Below are 18,639 nucleotides of genomic sequence, written 5' to 3'. Positions count from 1 at the left end.
GCATACATACATGCATACATACATACATACATACATACATACATACATACATACATGCAGGAGATGAGGGATTGATTGATGAAAGGAAGGACCGGTAAATTAAATAATTATTTAGAAGAAGGATAATAATGACCCTATTCAAGGTCCACGTTTCCTTTACCCAACCTACATTTCAACCACCAGGCCTAAAATTTTCCTGCACAGTTACTTTCCATCCTTGTACTGTGAATAGTTGTATGAGCTACAGGAATATTTCCCGTCGGTAGAAAACTGGGACAAAATTATCCCTTATTTAGGAAACAGACAGAAAGTAAACATAAATCAGTCTCAGATATGAAATGCTTTAATTACTAAAAGAATTACAAGGGTATTGTGCAATTTTATTGGGAATATAGGAAAGAATAAGAGCAAAAAGATTCATTTAAAGCAAATATATCAACAAACAAATATAAGAGTATAAAAAAGAAACTTGCAAGTAAAGCAAATAAATCAGTGTACAAATATAATTTTTTTAGAAAGGAGATGTGTATTAAATAGAAAGTAGATCTGTATTAAATAGAAAGTAAATGTGTATTAATTATACATTAGATGCCTATTAAGTAGAAAGTAGATGTATATTAATTAGCAACAGTAAACAAATGTTGAGGATTTGCGGTATTTCTGTCAGGGCGAATTCGCATCTATGTACCAATTAATGCAGGCATCTCTTGCCTTGCCTGTCGAATACAGACTTTAGTTTGATCTCATATAGTGTCTCTTAGTGATTCATTTTATTATTATTATTATTATTATTCATAAGTATTAACACCTAGCACTATCTTCAGAATGTTTTTCCTCAAACAAAACGAAACATCTTTTGTTGGGGTTTCATTTCTAGCTGCCTTATGTATAGTGTTAAAGCAGCAAAACTTATAATGATTTTATCAAACGATGAGTTTTATCAGAAGGCATCTTAGTGTCGTGTAACATCGTGTGACCTGCTTTTCATATGCATTTCTGATTTAATTTGCTAGGGATCTTATTTTTTCTTTCTTTTTTAAAAGTCCTATGCTTAAGTTGACATTTTCGGACGGTTTTCAATGAAAGCATGATAAGGCTGCGGAGAAGGAAAATTTTCGATTGTATATTCGTTGCTTGGGGGTGGGTGGGAATGAAACAACTATCTGAATGCATTTGCTCTCTTTGTAGAAGTTTCGATATTAGTTATACAATAAAAGAAGTAACCTTGAATAATAACTTGATACTAAGTTAGCTTCAGATATAAATCTGAATAAACGTTGCATGAAATTACATTTCACCTACAGCCATTCCCAAATGCAGATTACAGCTCCCTCCATGCGGTGTAATGAACTATTACATACATTTCTGAGTGGAGACTACAGCTCCCTCTATGCGGTGTAATGAGCTATTACAGACATTCCTAATTGGAGATTACAGCTCATTCTCTACGGTGTTGTGAGATATTTTAAAGTTCACCATCTCTGCAAACAGACTTGGTTCTAAATGAAGAGAACATTAGATCATTACAATTCATGAGTAGGAAAATATACAAGTGAATGCACAAAAGCAGAATAACATAAACAACAGCACCTGTGAATAGATAGTACAGTAATATTGATAATAACAATAGAATGTTGCAGCTCAAAGAAGTAGGTGTTTACAGCATTCCTAAATTGAGTTCTAAGATTATTGCCTCCATAACGATTCAAAGTTATCTGATATAGCCTTTGTCTTAAAACAAAACTACCTAAATATTTAAGAAAATGGATACAGCTGTATTTTTAAGCATTAGTGTTTAAGACAAAGATAGGGTTTTCCATACAACATATGTATCTTTGTCGGCAACCATCCTTATCCAATATCTCTATAATTTCAAATGGATTTTGAATTATATTAATTCTAACGTTGTAGTTCTATTGCAGCCATAGCAGATAAAAATACGTAAAATTCTCGAAAGATTTGTATATTTCGTTCTAATTAACTAGCAGGATAAGAACAGTTCAGGATATACACCTTATCCCAAATATGTAGTTGACAAGACTCTCTAAATATTAAAAAAAAGTTCGCGAAACGTTGACTGAGCAATTGAATGTTGCTAGGGTGTATTATTTCAGTGCAAAAAAACTGGATACACTGTTTTCATCACCAGTAACAATTTCTCTTTACAAAAATGAAAAGAAAAAGTCACTAACATTTTACATTCTAGCTTGCCTATGTAACACACATCTTTGCATGTAACGTTCACTCATTGCTGGAACAAAACTGAACGCCAAATTTGTCCACAGGAATTCTACATTTAAAGAAAACCTACACATCACATTCAATGCAAATATTTTTCCATCGTGCAATTAATTTGCATGCGAGTATCGTCACTGAATTCCTTATGAATAGCAATGGTTTGTGACCAAAATCTTAAGCATCATTACGTTTATAACGCTGAGGATAGGTTGATAGAAAGAAATGTCGAAATTTCTAGTCTAATCCATATGCATACTTCCCAGAAAACATTATATGACATTTGGTATCGAGTTTAAAAAACTGAACAACAGGGGTTGATATTTTCCAGTTGTTACAGGTCTCCGTATACGTTGTAAAGTTAATCGAAAGATGTTATATTAAAGACTGCAATGGCAAATAATCAACAAAGTATGCATTATATTTAATTAAGTATGCCTGTTTATCGTTTTGAAACAAAACAAACATAACCTTACTTAATGTTTCATCTGACTCTCATATGCTTCTGAACTATGTTACCATGAAAATATATTCCCTCTGGTAGTTTTATATGCACAAAAGCAAACTCTCGTTGTTAATAGGTTTTGTCCACTCCTTCGTCCCATACGAAAATTTCAGATATTTTCTATAAGAATCCTGACATTTTTTGGAGGGGATAAGCTGCCTTGTGGAATCAGTTTTCTTGTTGACTTAATTGAGACTGTTTGCTATATTGAAATATATAAATGTTTCGTCTATACATGTTGAGAAAATTAAGATCACTACTTGATGTTTTTCAAACTTTTAAAGACTGTGATATTCTTTTAGTGATACTACCCGTTTGTTAACGTTACTCCGCTGTTATAAATTGTAATTTTGCTGCTAAACATCGAAAGTCTAAACATGCATGCAGCTTAAATTGCAATGTTTAATCAAGCTTTGTAAAAAAGAATTTAGATTGGATAAAATCGCATCATGTTACTCCGGATACTAAGCGTTTTCCGTTCATATTACTATAGAAGAACAGCGTATGTATGCATGCGTCCATCTAGTGTGCTTTGACACTAGTTGCAAGTTAAAATCAAAATAGAACATATTAAAATCTCTCACTCATTATACTAACTTCTAAATTTACAAAATGGAATTCTCGTGTTGTTTTTTTTGTTTTTTTTTTTGTTCTTCTCGGAATATTTGTAGCACACAAACAATATAACCAATACACATATAGCAAACAGAGGACTTAGGAGATCTTTGGGAAAGATCGCAAAAAAACAACAGGGAAAGGGAATTCGCCTTGGACAAAACTTCCTTTGTTGGATGAACAACCTCTTAGATAGAGGAACCAGCCTGAGTTCATCAACACAAGAAAATACCCCGCTTGAAAATTATTTTTAAATAATTTTTCTCAAAATTCTGTTTAATGCAAGGGTACACAAACACATACAAAAATTAAATTTCGGCAAGGGGGGCATCTGTCTGGTTCCCCCCCCCCAAAAAAAAAAATAAAGGAAATTTGCAGGATACACGAAGTTATGAAATTAGAAGGTTTGTTACATATTATGCATAAACAAGCTCCTCTTCACTACGGCCATTCACGAAGTGTATAATCAATTTATATTTTTCATTACATGATTAATTCAATCAAATAATAAATTCAATTCTTGATTAACATTTTCTTCTTTCGAACACCTTGAAATGTCTCAACTAGTTGATCTGGGGACTTGTAATTTTTATTCCATCTAACTAATGAAAGCTAAATACAAGTGGATCATATATGTAAGCAATCTGAAATGTACAATTAAATCATTTTCCTGAATTAAGGCCTATATCATATAAACTTGGTCTCTGGCCATTGAAACGCTACCGTTGTCACTCAGTTGGCACTGGTTGATTATAAGTGACTGAAGAAAGCTGTTTGCCACGAAGGTCGGTTAACTTGAATGTTGCCTCGTATGGAGACATGAAGCGCCCAAGTGCATTGTCATGTTTATCTTTGGCAGGTCTTGCACGGAGAGCCACATTTCGGGCAGACTTCCAGATTCCGTAACTCGCACAAAACGCCGAGCTGAGACTAAGGAAGCCGGTGGTAATGGTGATCCATATGAATACTTCTCCGTCATTCAATAGCGAACATAGGACGCAAAATGGAAAAAATATAAGGAACCACAGCGTACTGAGGAGAACGTTAAAGTGGACCTGAAATAAGATAAAATACATCACGTGCAATTTATGTGCATGAAACAGAACTCCTTTACCTTCATTAATATATCATAATACAATTTAATTGGTTATTCTCACCAATATACACGTGCGCGTATAGAGTACATGTTCAAAGTAATGCGTGGTTATCAAATAATGTACGTATAATTTTAGCCAAAAACTCAGATTTGGTAATAAACAAAAGCTGGATAGGAAACAATGGACAAATTTAAATAAACTTATAATAAATGACTGAATAAAATAATTTCTCCGTTTTTTAACCCAAAACTGAATCTATTGAACGTAGTGTTTTCTTTTCCTCTTCTCATATGCACCATAGAGCTTTCTGCCTGGTTTAGGTGATCCATACTTCTCTGGTGACAGAAGGGGTTTCTTCTTATATTCGACAATCTCTGGGAAAATTGTAGGCACTGCCGTCATTAACAGTTCAATTTCATTTGAACATTAATTGATTTTATCACGGAAGTAGGGTGCAAAAAGCAACTGTCCTCAAAATGCCGTTTGCACAGGCGGAAAGTTGCAGTTGGTATAAACGGTACAACTTTCCCATCCCTCAATCTATTGGACCCAACAGCTTCAATCCATTTTTTTATTTCGGTAAACATGGTATTTCGGAAAAAGAAAGAACCCTTTTGTCCCATCATCGCTCTTTTGGTTACATCCATAGGCAACATAATGCACCATATTTGTTGTTGAAAACCACGATCATTACATGTATCACATAGATATTTACGCGGGGAAATTCAACGCATGAATGGATAGGTTGAACCCAAGGGATAAATGTACGTCATATCCGCCTTTGTCAGGCGGAAATTACTGATTGTTCACTGAGATTGCCGAGTACTTGTTTTCATTAGACAAACGAATATTTTAGTCTAATTAAACATCTGTACGGTGTACATATCTAACAACTGCGTTTCTATTTTGATTATTGCACTTTTATACAAAATAAGTGACAGGTGACCTTTAACTAGTAGTGTGAAGCTGAATAGTCATGGATGGTTTGTTCCAGAAGTATTTTTGATTAAGTTTACAGATAAGTTAGTATATACTGGACACAATAAAATAAAATGATAATTATATGTTACTGCATTTGTATGAGAAAATATGAACAAGTTTTTCTGATGGAAATACTGCACGACCTTGGGTGCGCAGTACATTCATCGGATAAAAAGAGTTAATATTTTCCTACACAAATGCAGTAATCTTTTTATACTATGCTCATTTTTATAACCAACCTTAGACTTAATTGTATCAACTAAAATACACTACAAGAAAGAAAGTAACTGAATACATGCCGTATTCCATACTAAATACACAAACGCAGGTTCATCATTATACAGCAACAACATTATTAATGAGCACATAACTCCACCCAAATAAATTTGAACTTAGTCGTGTGCTGGACATCACTTTCGGAAGAAAATGGAGTTTTGAGCTACTTAAAATTGAAATTTGGACTCATATTGTGAATGAATGCGCATTGCAACAATTTTTCCATTTGATCTGGAATGAATAGATTTTGGTATTTTTGTCGATTCTATGAAATTTCGAGATTATGGACTGGATTCATCTGAGCCAATTCTAAATGAAATACATTGGATTGAAGCAGCGAGGGAGAAGCGTATTTACATCTGCAGGTGTGTTTCTGTTCTGTCATTGAATATTTGAAATCATAATGTGCGGAAAATATGAATTCTCTCGATTGCAGCTATCAAAAAAATGTTTATTTAATCTTGAGTGCAGTAAGGAGTATCTAATTGCACCTGGAATATAGTCGAAATTGCAGTACAATTTCGAAATGTACAATCAAACTTGAGAACCCATTGCATGGCTCATGTAATTCGGGTTTGCAGGACTAAGAAAGTACATTTTGAGGAAATTCAGGATGAAAAACTGTAACTTTATTTTTAGCCATTCTTATTATCAGCTAAAGACGACAGCTTATGCCATGTCACTTGCATGTTATTTGTAAGGACATGTATGGCGTCTATAGGTAACCTAGATCCAAAACATTGTATTAAAAACGTTAACACCGAATGTGACAAAACAGCTGGTATGTGGCAGTCCACGAAACATCTCATTTAGTTTATTCAGAAACAAATTTAATTAACCAAACGTAAAGCGTCTACTACGAGAGTGTAAATGATTTGTTTACATAGTAGTTCCCAATACACTATTGAGCACACGTTAGTTCAATATGAAGTTGAGCGCGAGTGCAATGTCGTAAAATACTGAAGGATTCTGATAATATAAAGTTGACGGAGAAAAAAATTAACATATAATAATCTTTAACTTTGTCGTTGTCGCATATTATACACTATCTTTTAAATTGTTTCCATAAATAAAGTTTTAAATTCTCAGATTTTGTGAAAACAGATTTATCTGTATGTTTCAGGGAGATGTCAGTTTCCATATGCTTATATGAAGGGAGTTTATCAGAAGTTATTATTCGAGTCTGATGGAAGAGTATCAGTATCTTGGAGGTTTTATGAATGTAACCCAATTAATGCTATCGTTGGATTCACTTTTGATAATAACTTTATCTACTGCATACTTAGCATAATAGTTATATAATTTTTAACCTTAACCAATATGTAGCATAAACTAACTGACCTTAGGAACTTAAATGGGATTCCTGGGAAGTTTTTATACTGAATCCACGTTGATCATTAGACTATAAATAACTACGACCTAGTGAAATAAATAGGAATTTGCATTCAATTGCAATTTGGTTTTATCTAATTGACCGGTTGATTTTATTTACAATCTCTAACCATTAATACTTCAATATGTTGTACTAGTCCTCATAACGATTTTGCATGAGATCAGTTTTTAAGCAAATAAAAGAAAATTAAATTCATTTGTCCGCGGTCCCTTAAATTAATCTGCAACAATTGTTCTTTGCCTTTAAGTTGTCTGTTTGATAGCTTTTTGTTATTCTTCTTTTCTCGCGGTTGGGGGTGGGGCTAAATAACTGAATAATATTGCGTTGATAGTAACAAAATACAGGATTTTGATGACTTGAACCTTGAAGTGATATCACATTTTTCGAAAATATGTTCTTTTCATAATGGGCTGGTACGAAGGCCAGGGCCACCACGACATAGTAAAGATTGGTCTTCTACAAAGAAGGATATCTTCTTTTGTAAAGAAATATTTTGGGAACTGTAAAATATTTTTTTCTGTGAAAATGTAAGAAGTGTCATATTTTCTGACTGGACTTCGTATTAATTTTCTTCTTCATGTTGAAGTAGTCTTTGGAACGTGTACTTTTTCTGACAGAAATATCAGTGTCTACTCTCTTGAAAAATATTAGAAGAATTAAAGCTAAACATTTCAAAAGAGACTGGTGGTCAGTGGAATTATTTGGGAAATTTACCTGAAGAAATTTGAAGCTATTTCGAAGAATCTGTAACCTGGATACAGAAAATAACATAATCAGGGAGGAAAATAATGGAATACGTTTCTCGATTGGTTCACTGAAGATTTGTTGATTTTTATCAATATATATGGAAAGAAATTATTAATCTTTGTGGGGTAGATGACTCTAACATAGATGAAAATCCTCAACATAGTATTGAGAAGGTCATACCGTTTTGTAAAAATAAAACCGACATCGGTATTGAGCCACAAGATATTGGTATAGTACTTCAAATGGGTCATTTTGACGAAGACGCAAATAGACCGATAACATCTGCCAATTCATGAGGCATGTGACCTAACTGTAGGTACTATTAAATCTTTCAATGGATCCGGGATCCTTTTACTAAAGAACATTCTCAAAGCATCTTCTGTATTCACGTTGAAAGTTGGAAAAACAAACTCCGTACAAAGTACGTGGGTGATCTATAAAGGCAAGCACCGTTCGCCACTCGGCCACACGGGGCCGCATTAATTTAGGTGTATGTGCAAGTGATTAATGGACTAGTAAATACATGAAATGATGAAGTGATAGTACAACTGTCAATCAAAGCTGGACTGACCCGGTAAGGACGGGAGGTTGGGTATGAAAACTTTCTCGTAACTGATCGAACATATTTTAGGGCTCATTAGAATTATCTATCTTGACTTACAAGGTACATAACTCTGCAATTGTTTAAATTTATGATCTGCTTCGCGGGATATTTAACTTTTACGTGGATATCTTACATAATATGTTGCGAAGTGTTATGCTTATGATGAAACTAGACAGTGGTATATCTTTATTTCCTTTAAAAAATATTTGTGAAATAAAATTCCATATTACCGTGTCCGTTCCCGATATGCAGAACTGTACAAGTAAATCTCTATTATCAGAACTCTTAATTTATCCTGGAAATTTATTGTTAGGACGTAACTTGTGTAAATGAGTCATAGAATGAAGTACAATGTATCTTTGTGTCTAAATTTCTATATTTGGAACGGAGACATACACAATAGTTAATTATCCGCATGAATATAACTTACAATACTCTTTCTTGACGCTTTATGTGCTATCACTCCAGGGCTAATTAAATTTCAAAATCTTAAAAAAAAATTGTTGTTATTAGAAAAGTTAATCTGCTGTTCTGTATATTTAATTTGCATTGTTTGTTTGTTATTTTTAAGACATAGTCCAAGTTATAAATTGTTGATTTTTGAAATAGATTTATAATAATAACTAACAATATTATTTTGTAAACATCACCATCATTCTAGAAGGTTATTTTCCCTTAAGTAATATATTTCTTTAATAGAAAATGCTAATTGTGATCTGAGGTCAATTAATAATAATAATAATGACTTTGTATAGCGCCTAATCTTTAGAAGCTCTAAGCGCTTTACAACATTAGACAAGACATATAAGATAAAAAAAAGACATATAATGCTATGATTACAAAAACAAACACCATGAAACTAGAAAACATTAAAAAACATGCTGAGAATATCTAAGGTAAGAAACATTATTCAGAGTCTAAGTTTGTTCTTGCAGTCGAAATAAGTGACCTACGAGAGCCCTATTGAATGTGATCACTGTGTCTTTGTGTCTAAGTTCAGTGGGCAATTCATTCCACGTTGTGGGACCCTAAATTGCAAAAGAACGCTGTCCATATGACTTTGTTTTCATAGTGGGAATAATGAGTATACGATTGTCAGAAGAAGAGCGTAAGTATCTTGCTGCTGTGTACACATGGGTGAGATCGGATAGCTATGTTACGTTAGAGTCCGACAGTGAATCGTAGCACAGAGTATAAATTTTGTGTTTGATTCTGGATCGAATGGATAGTCAGTGTAGGGTACAGAGCAGCGGGAAGGTGTGCTCTGATCGTGGTACTCTAAGTATGATCCGAGCAGTTGTTCTTTTAAGTTTCTGGAGCAGATAGATATTGAGAGATATTGAGACGAACCAGACAGAACTGAGTTACAATAGTCCAGTCTTGAAAGTAAGAATGAACACACTAGTGCTTTAGTGGCATCAACTGAAATATATTCGCGAATTGAGATGATGCGTCTCAGCTCAAGATATGCAGCCTTGCATACGTTCATGACATGTTGGTGCAATGTAAGAGTACTGTCCAGAGTAACACAAAGGTTTTGTACTGAATGTGTAAATTTAATCTTGGTGTTGCTGATATTTATTCTTTGAGGTAAAGGATATGAATGAGAAAGTCTTTGTGTTGTGATCAGAATGGCCTCAGTTTTATCATCATTCATCTGCAGCTTGTTACATGTCATCCATGATTTCACATCAGAATTGCACCTCTTTACACCTTGGATGGTAGCATCAACTTCAGTTGGGTGGCTAGATTTGTATATTTGGGTGTCATCAGCGTACAATTGGTGAGACAGTGGATGATGATATATGATACTTGAAAGCGACTGAGTATACATAATGAAAAGAACGGGTCCAACAACAGACCCCTGTGAAACGCCACAACAAGCTGCCAATCTTCCAGGCTCACAATTAGTGAAAATATGGATAAAAAGTCGTGAATTTGTACATGAGTTAGTAAAACATACCATGACAATAACTCCATTCACTCTGACCGTCAATACTACACTATATCAAGTTCGCAATATAAAACTAAAACACTATACATATGCAGAAATATATATTTATCAAGATATGATACTGTGGCAGACAATGACTTCCTCAAATTGCTGACAAATTTTCTGCAGCTAAGGAGGCCCTAAAGTCTGAATAATCTTTCCTCACTAGACAAAATACTCTTTCGCTGTCACTGCTGCTGTGCGGAATGCACAGGAGCTGCAGCACTTTTGGTTCTTCCACAGGAAAATTTGGAAATGATTTTCGAATCCGGTAACCTTTGTCCGAACAAATGTTTAGCATGGTATCCAGCTGATAAAGGTAGATTGTGTTCGACAAGAAAACTCACAAATAATTCTTCAGCATTGTTAGCATGCAGGTCCTCCGCCGAAAGCTTAAAATATTCTAGAGCTGAAATCTGCGGATTCTTAATTTTCCCAACTTCTATTTTATTTTATTTTTTTTGCAACCGACGTACTTCCTCACATCGTCTCTGCGATGGCACACTGAATGCAAAAATAATAATGAATATCAATGTTTAATGGCAGAATGCACGGCCAATTTTCGATATAGTCCCAATTAAACTTCACTTTTTGAGTAATACGTTTCTTTTTCCTTGGTGGTGAAGACATTTCCAAACTCGTTCTCCTCTATGTAGCCTTTTGTTAGCTGAATCATATGCACCAGAACCAAACCCGGGTCCAAGAACCATCAAGTTTCCTTGCGGGGTCTGCAACAAAGCCTGTAAATGGACGACACCTTGTGTGTGCTGTGACTCGTGCGAAGTATGGTATCATCAAGAGTGTATTGGTATGCCAGATGCCGTTTTCAAAACCTTCCACAATGTAAGCTGGGATTGTATTCAGTGTGGTTTGCCAAACTTCTCCACTGGAATATTTGACACTTTTATCTTCCATACCAGTAATATTTACCAATTCCTTAGTGACAGTACCCAAGCAGACAGTGAGATAAGTTGTAACAAACCAACTGCTACTTCATCTCCACACAAGCAGAGAAGCACCTCTACAACACATGGTCCCACTGGAATTAGAACTGACTTACCCATGAGAATCCTAGTAATTAATTGTCAGTCTATAAAGGGGCCCGGGAAGAAGGGACTACTAAGCAATATGATCTCCTCTACCAAAGCCACCATTGTTATTGGTACGGAATCGTGGCTAGACAGCAGCATAAATTCATCTGAAGTATTCCCAGCAAATTTCAGGTCCTATCGCAAAGATCGTCCAGAGGGATCCCATGGGGGTGGTGTATTTGTCCTCGTACCAGACCAGTATTCCAGCTGCGAGCCAGAAGAACTTAAGGCAGATAATAACTTTGAGTTAGTTTGGGCCAAAATCAAGGTTAAAGGGGCATCAGACCTATACGTTGGTGCCTTCTGCAAACCTCCATCCTTAACTGAACCAAACTACTTAGATCAGCTTCACCCAAGTCTTTCGAGAATCCCACGAGGTGCGCATGTATGGCTAGGAGGAGACTTCAACCTGCAGATATTGATTGGGAGAATGAGTGTCCACTACCACAAGCCACAAACAATGCACAATGCCAACCTCTACTAAATAAACAAACAACAAAACAAAAATCAACAAGTGTGATGTCATACCGGGAATTGCTGACCATGAAGCAGCTTACATAGAGTCCAGCCTACGACAAATGAAAGTGAAGAAAGCAGCTCGTAAAGTTTTCCAATACAGGAATGCAGACTATGGCCAGTTACGTGAAGAATTTAAGTCATTACAAGAATCTTTCATACGTGAAACAGATAACCTTTCTGCAAATGACACATGGAAAATGTTTGAGGAGAACATCAAACTGTTAATGGATTCATTTATACCATCTAAGACCTTATCTGGAAACAAAACAAACAAACCTTAGATACACAAATCCATTAGAGCCCAACACAGAAGACGGAACAAATTGTTTGCAAGACAGAAAACAACAGAAAAACAAGAGATCGGAAACTATACAAAGAAGCTAAAGCAAGATCACAACTCTTAGAACGGCAGGCTTACTGGAGATATATTGAAAACTTGATAGAAGTCGGTAACCCTCATCAAGAACAACAACGAAACAAGCAGAAGAGATTTTGGAACTACATTAAGTCCTTACGTAGAGACAGCTGTGGTGTGGCACCACTCAAAGAAGACGGGAAACTACATTCAGAGGCATCCGACAAGGCTAACATACTGAATCGTCAATACCAGTCAGTCTTCACACAAGATTATAAGGGTGATCTACCAAGTCTTCATGGAGATCGTTACCCACCAATGCCTGACATCCAAGTTACTGTAGAAGGTGTATACAGCTTGTTGCGGAAAATTAAGCCACAGAAAGCTACAGGACCAGACATGATTCCAGCAAGGATCCTGAAAGATCTAGCAGAAGAGTGTGCACCATACCTGAGTTATATTTACCAGAGGTGCCTCTAAACAGGTTATGTCCCTGATGTCTGGAAAACAGCAAACGTTACAGCTACCTTCAAAAATGGAGAAAGATTCAAGGCCAGCAATTATAGACCGGTCTCCCTTACATGTATCTGCTGCAAAATGCTTGAACACATCATAGTCAGCAACATGGTGCAACATCTAGATCGCTACAACATTCTAACAGACTGCTAGCATGGTTTCCGTGCCAGACGAAGCTGTGAAACACAGCTATAACCCTAGTGGATGAGCTCGCCAAATCCTTAGACAGAGGGAAGCAGTATGACCTTGCAATCCTTGACTTCAGTAAGGCTTTCGATCGTGACCCCCATGAAAGACTCCTCAGTAAGTTGGACCACTATGGCATCAGGGGTTACACACAGAAATGGATCAGAGATTTCCTATCAGGCAGATCGCAGAGAGTTATAGTAGATGGAGCAACGTCAGACCCAGCACCAGTTGTTAGTGGGGTACCCAGGGGAGTGTTTTGGGTCCCATACTCTTCCTGATATTCATCAATGATCTACCTACAAGTGTCAAATCCAACACAAGACTTTTTGCAGATGACTGTATAGTCTACCGGGAAATAAACGTCTCCAAGGACTGTGTGATCCTTCAAGAAGACCTGAACCAACTGGCCCTCTGGGAAAGAACTTGGGGTATGTTGTTCCATCCAGAAAAATGCATCATTATAAGAGTTTACAGGAAAAAATCACCAATCTTGTCCGCATATACTCTTAAGGGGCAGAAGTTAGCCATTGAGCAGGCAACAAAATATCTCGGGGTGGAATTGTCTAGAGATCTCTCTTGGAAAAGGCACATAGACAAGATAGTGAAAAAAGGGAACAATAATCTTGGTTTCCTGCACCGCAACCTCCAAATCAACAATGAAGAAGTAAAAGATGCGGCATATTTCACTCTGGTTCGACCAGGTCTTGAGTATTGCTCGACTGTGTGGAACACACATAGTAAAGATCTAACAAAAAAGATAGAGATGGTTCAGAGGAGAGCGGCTAGGTTTACCACAAATAAATATCGTAACACTTGCAGTGTCAGTGCGATGCTTAACCATCTCCTGTGGGAATCACTCGAATCCAGGCGAACCAAGGCCCAGCTAACCATGATGTACAAGATTGCGAACAACCTATTGGACACACCAGCAGACAAATACCTGACAATGGGATATAGCCAAACTAGGGCAAACCACAGGAAAAAGTTCCAGTTAAAGTCAGCATCGACAAATTGTTTCAAGTTCAGCTTCTTCCCATGTACAAAAGGGACTTGGAACAAATTACCATCATAATTGCAGAAGTATCTCACAAGCAGGAGCTTTTCAGAATCACATTCTAATGAACTAGTCAGCTACAAGTAAGACCTAGTGATTCTCAGGGCTATGCCGGTTGAGGTTCCATATCTCATTGCCGCTACGGTAGCCTGATTGGTCTGAAGTATGAAGGCACGAAAACGTACACTGACACACTTTTACTTATTTCTACCTTTCCTATCATTACTCTTCTGACTGTCCTATCACTTCCATCTTTACTTGATCTTTAACCACGTACCACCCGTTGCTTAATAGTCAAGTGTGACTGCGTCAACGTATTTATAGATAGATAGATCTTACATGTGATGCTGAACGGAAACTCAAATCAGTGTTGGTGACGCATGCGCGGAGGAAAATTCCGGTTAGGCCCCAGTTTTTCTCAAAAGCATTTGTAAAACTACTCTTAAACATATAGATTAAAATAGGCTAAAATGCTTGCTACGGGGCCAACCGTACTAATTGGCTGTAGATCTACTAATATTGCGACCAGCAGTACCGAACCGTTTCGGCAACTGCGAATATCACGACAAGCGCTTAACAGGAAATCGGTTATTTTATTAAAGATTTAAAATAATTGAGGATTGGTTAATTCGTGAATTTTGGCTTGCAGCGTGGATCCGTGAAACGCTGAAAAAGTCTTGAAATTCACACAAAATTCGTGAGGGTTGGCAACATAGATCAACTGGGCTGGAGTGTATTCCATTGTAGCTACAATCAGTGTCATGTTCACCAAGTAGGACTTGAACCACAGTAAGGATGTATCATGAATGCCAAATACATGCTGGATACGGTGAAGTAATATATCATCATTCATGGTATATTGTTGAAAATGCTGCCTACAAATCAAGAGGGAGAGGACCGTAATCTTTCCGCTATCAAACGCAGAGAGAATGTCATTAACTAATTTTATAAGAGTAGTTTCAGTACTGTGGCAAGGGCGATATGCAAATTGTACATTGCTAAAAAGACTGTTTGAATTAGATGAGATACAAGCTGGGATAGAACAACCTTTTCTAAGATTTTTTTTAAATGAATGGGATATTAGAAACTGGGCGGTAGTTCTTTAAATCGTTATGGTCTAGTGTTCGTTTTTTCAGCAGAGGCGTTACAATGGCAGTTTTGAAAAATGATGGGAATTCCCCGCATGAGAGAGAGAGAGGTTATTATAACATGAGTTAGTGAATGCAATACTGGATCTAAGCACTCAAGCAGCAGTGATGTTGGAATTGGATCAAGTTGACATGACTTTGGTGCACTCTTCATCAGGATTGTACGTACGAAATCCATAGAGACAGGTTCAAATGCTGCTAATGGTTGCCGCTCAAATTATGTATCCCAACTGTTTGGTGACGATGATTCAATTGAAATTGTGGTGTCAAGCTTATGTCTAATGGTTTGTACTTCGTCACGGAAGAAATTTGCAAACATGTCCGGAAGGTCGACTGTAGAGAAGATAGTTGCAAGTGGTGTAGATTTGTTCCTTGATATTAGCTTGTCGTAATCTCGACGAGCTTATGCAGCTGGAACTTTCCATTATCTTAGTAGTGTAGTGTGGTGATATCGCTGCATGGACTATATTTGTGACATTCGTCTTAGCGGCTTCATAGATTTGCTTATGAGCAGTGAGTCTGGTGGAAAGCCAAAGCCTCTCAGCTTTACGGCGGTCTCTTAGCAGCGTGAAGCTGCTCCCTAACACTGCTATACAATGGAGAACACTTTTGCATTGATGCTCTGCACTTGGTAGCTGGTGCATGTTTGTCAAGCAATGATAGCAGGCAGTTATCGAGTTGTTCTGCGGTAGGAGGTAAGCAAGTTGTTAGATTAGCTTGGATGTCGTGCATTAGTTAGGTTCTGTTTATCACACGGAGGTTTTTCTTAGTAGCAGATAAAGGTTGAGGGTTAGGGACTGATAACAAGACCCCATGGAGCTCCTTCACATCAAAACCAAGCAATACAAATATGACCCAACAAAACAAATGACCCTACCAATACATATAATAAATTAAAAGATGTGATAATTCAAATCAATATTCAGAATTCAAAAAATCCATCTACAAATAAGGGCGGGATGCCATGTGAGAAATCATAATTAACACCCGAAAAGGGACTCACATCGACTCACCCTCCCTTATATTTCTCTTTTCATAAATATGAACTAGTAAATATTTAGGTCAATATGAAGATATCTATCCAATAAAGACGGGGCGTGATTTATTCGCAAACCTCTTCTTTATAAACAATTCAAATAAAATTGAACACCAAAATAAGAATTATACTTTAATAAAGAAATAATACAGTACTAACTGAACATTAAAATTTCGGACGTAACTTACTAGATGAACGATGAATGTGGCAGGGGTTCCACCTCAGACGGTTATTAAAGTTGCTGATGCTGGAATCTATGCCACAGTCGTATAACCATCTTATTCAAAATTAAAAGTCTAAGGAAATAATTATATATACATGAACAAGCCTAATGGACGAGCAGAAAAACCTCCAGACAGACCCAGAAATACCCACTACAGAGCATCCCGCTGCTTGATGGCAGGAAAATGTTTGCCTCAACACCCAATTGACATAGAGCGCCAGGAGGTCAATTTGCCCACGGATCATTTCATGAAGAATGACCCCGGGCAAATTCTTCAGCGAGATGTCATGAAACCAGCTTTGAGCAAATAATATACACACTCGAGTAACACATTAAGATCTACCAAAGGTACATAAGACCTACAAAATAAACAATTTGACCCAGCCAAATAAGAAACTAAAGTCCACATAATGATTAGAAATACAAGAGTACCACGGTACATCAATTAAAACCTAATAAAGCTCTCATCTCCCTGTTTAACAAACGGGGAAAGAGAACTACACCGAATTAAGATATACGCACTAAAAAGTGGCAAAATTGAACTATACGAAAAACCAACAACCTGCTAAAATCTATATAATATGCGAAGACGCAATACAACCCCCCACAAGATACACATACACACAAACATATATACACACTTTATTATTCTTATTTACTTACCTAAGAGAAAGACTGGAACCATTTGACATAGATAAGCCAATACAAAAAAAAAAAAAAAAAAAAAAAAGGATATATGTATATATATGTATGCATGTACATATATAGGTACATATATGCACAAAATAAATATATGTATAACAGGGGATAAATAACTATGGCAAAGTCAACTATATAAGAAAACAATATAAAGAAAACAAGGGGGAGGAATTTGGCCCATGACGTTAATATGTCACTGGGACAATAGTACGACCCTAAATCGGAAGTCCAAACTTATGGAACTCGGACTCCAAAAAGTCCTAACGGGGTCGGAAAGTATATACAATTTGGACTTCATGGGATTTAAAAAAACTTACAAATATGATGATAAAAAAGAAATTAACCCTGCAAAATTCAAAATCAACATTATTGTTTTTATACAATGAACATACACAGATAATTTATGGGAGGACAGGGTCAACCCACAATAAAATACACTTTTAGATATAATCAGGGTGTCACTTCTACGTTCTAACCAGCTATATATGCTGGGAAGGAGCTAAGATGTGTCAACAATAGGGACTGATACGTCAGGATGGCATAAAATGCAGAGGTATCTGATGCAAGTTCATGGGATACCAGGGAGGACCGTAGAATGTTATCATCAGGCCTATGAAGAATCCTGTCTAAAATGTGACCATGTTTATTGGTGGGTTGGTTAACTCACTGGAATGGAATCTATTAGTTTTTTTAAAATGTATTTTGGGTTTCCGTGACAATAAAAGTGAAAGTTGAAATCTCCAAGAATAATCAGGTTGACACCTATCGAATTTTAATAGTCCAGGAGATTCGGAAAATGCTCCGAAAAGAGAGAGTCAGCCAGCTGGTGTTTTCTGCTAGGAGGAGGGCGGTATAGGCAGAATAAATGGATTGACCTTTGCTCCAGTGTGAGTGTGGTTTGGACTAGTTCAAACGATATGTGGTCGAAAATGAATGTTGTGGTGTGGTTAGGACGTTTTATCATGGAGTTCTTTGTGATGACATCAATTCCACCTCCGCGAGAATTACGGGGGAGCGACATGATGGAGCAGCCAGTGGGTGATAGATCCGCACACTTGGGCTAGTCGCCTGATGATTTTATCCATGTTTCTGTCAAGAAAATGACGTCAATATTCGTTGATAAAATTAACTATTTCTGTGCACTTTTCCGGTGGTCCTACTGACTGGGCATTGAATAATGCAATACGCAGAGGTATATTTTGGATGGTTGACACAAAGGTTGACGAATTAATAGGGATTTGAATTATATTATCTAAATTAAAGGTCAATTTATTTTAAATTGTTGAGCCGAAATAAGGGAGATAACTGGAATTTTTCTTCCTGTTCTACGCCGGCCAGCTTTGAAACAACGTATCTTTTTTCG

At 36.6% G+C, this 18,639-nt stretch overlaps 1 protein-coding gene and 1 pseudogene across 1 annotated transcript in view; one reads left to right on the top strand and one right to left on the bottom strand.

Moving 5' to 3' along the window:
* Window positions 1-767: 767 nt before the first annotated feature.
* The window catches only part of LOC149799077 (uncharacterized), a 31,648-nt gene continuing 13,776 nt past the window's right edge, over window positions 768-18,639 (bottom strand). Inside the window, exon 5 of the mRNA XM_089958063.1 lies at window positions 768-4,410. Coding sequence (XP_089814189.1) covers window positions 4,084-4,410 — 327 coding nt within the window. The 3' untranslated portion in view covers window positions 768-4,083. The remainder of the gene's footprint in view (window positions 4,411-18,639) is intronic.
* Window positions 13,547-14,257, top strand: LOC149799078 (uncharacterized; annotated as a pseudogene).

This window comes from Sinohyriopsis cumingii, chromosome 5 (assembly GCF_028554795.1).
Source record: "Sinohyriopsis cumingii isolate HCF-2022 chromosome 5, ASM2855479v2, whole genome shotgun sequence".
Classification (NCBI taxonomy): domain Eukaryota; kingdom Metazoa; phylum Mollusca; class Bivalvia; order Unionida; family Unionidae; genus Sinohyriopsis; species Sinohyriopsis cumingii.
The sequence above is the reverse complement of the archived record's forward strand: the minus strand, read 5'-3'. Positions and strand labels throughout refer to the sequence as shown.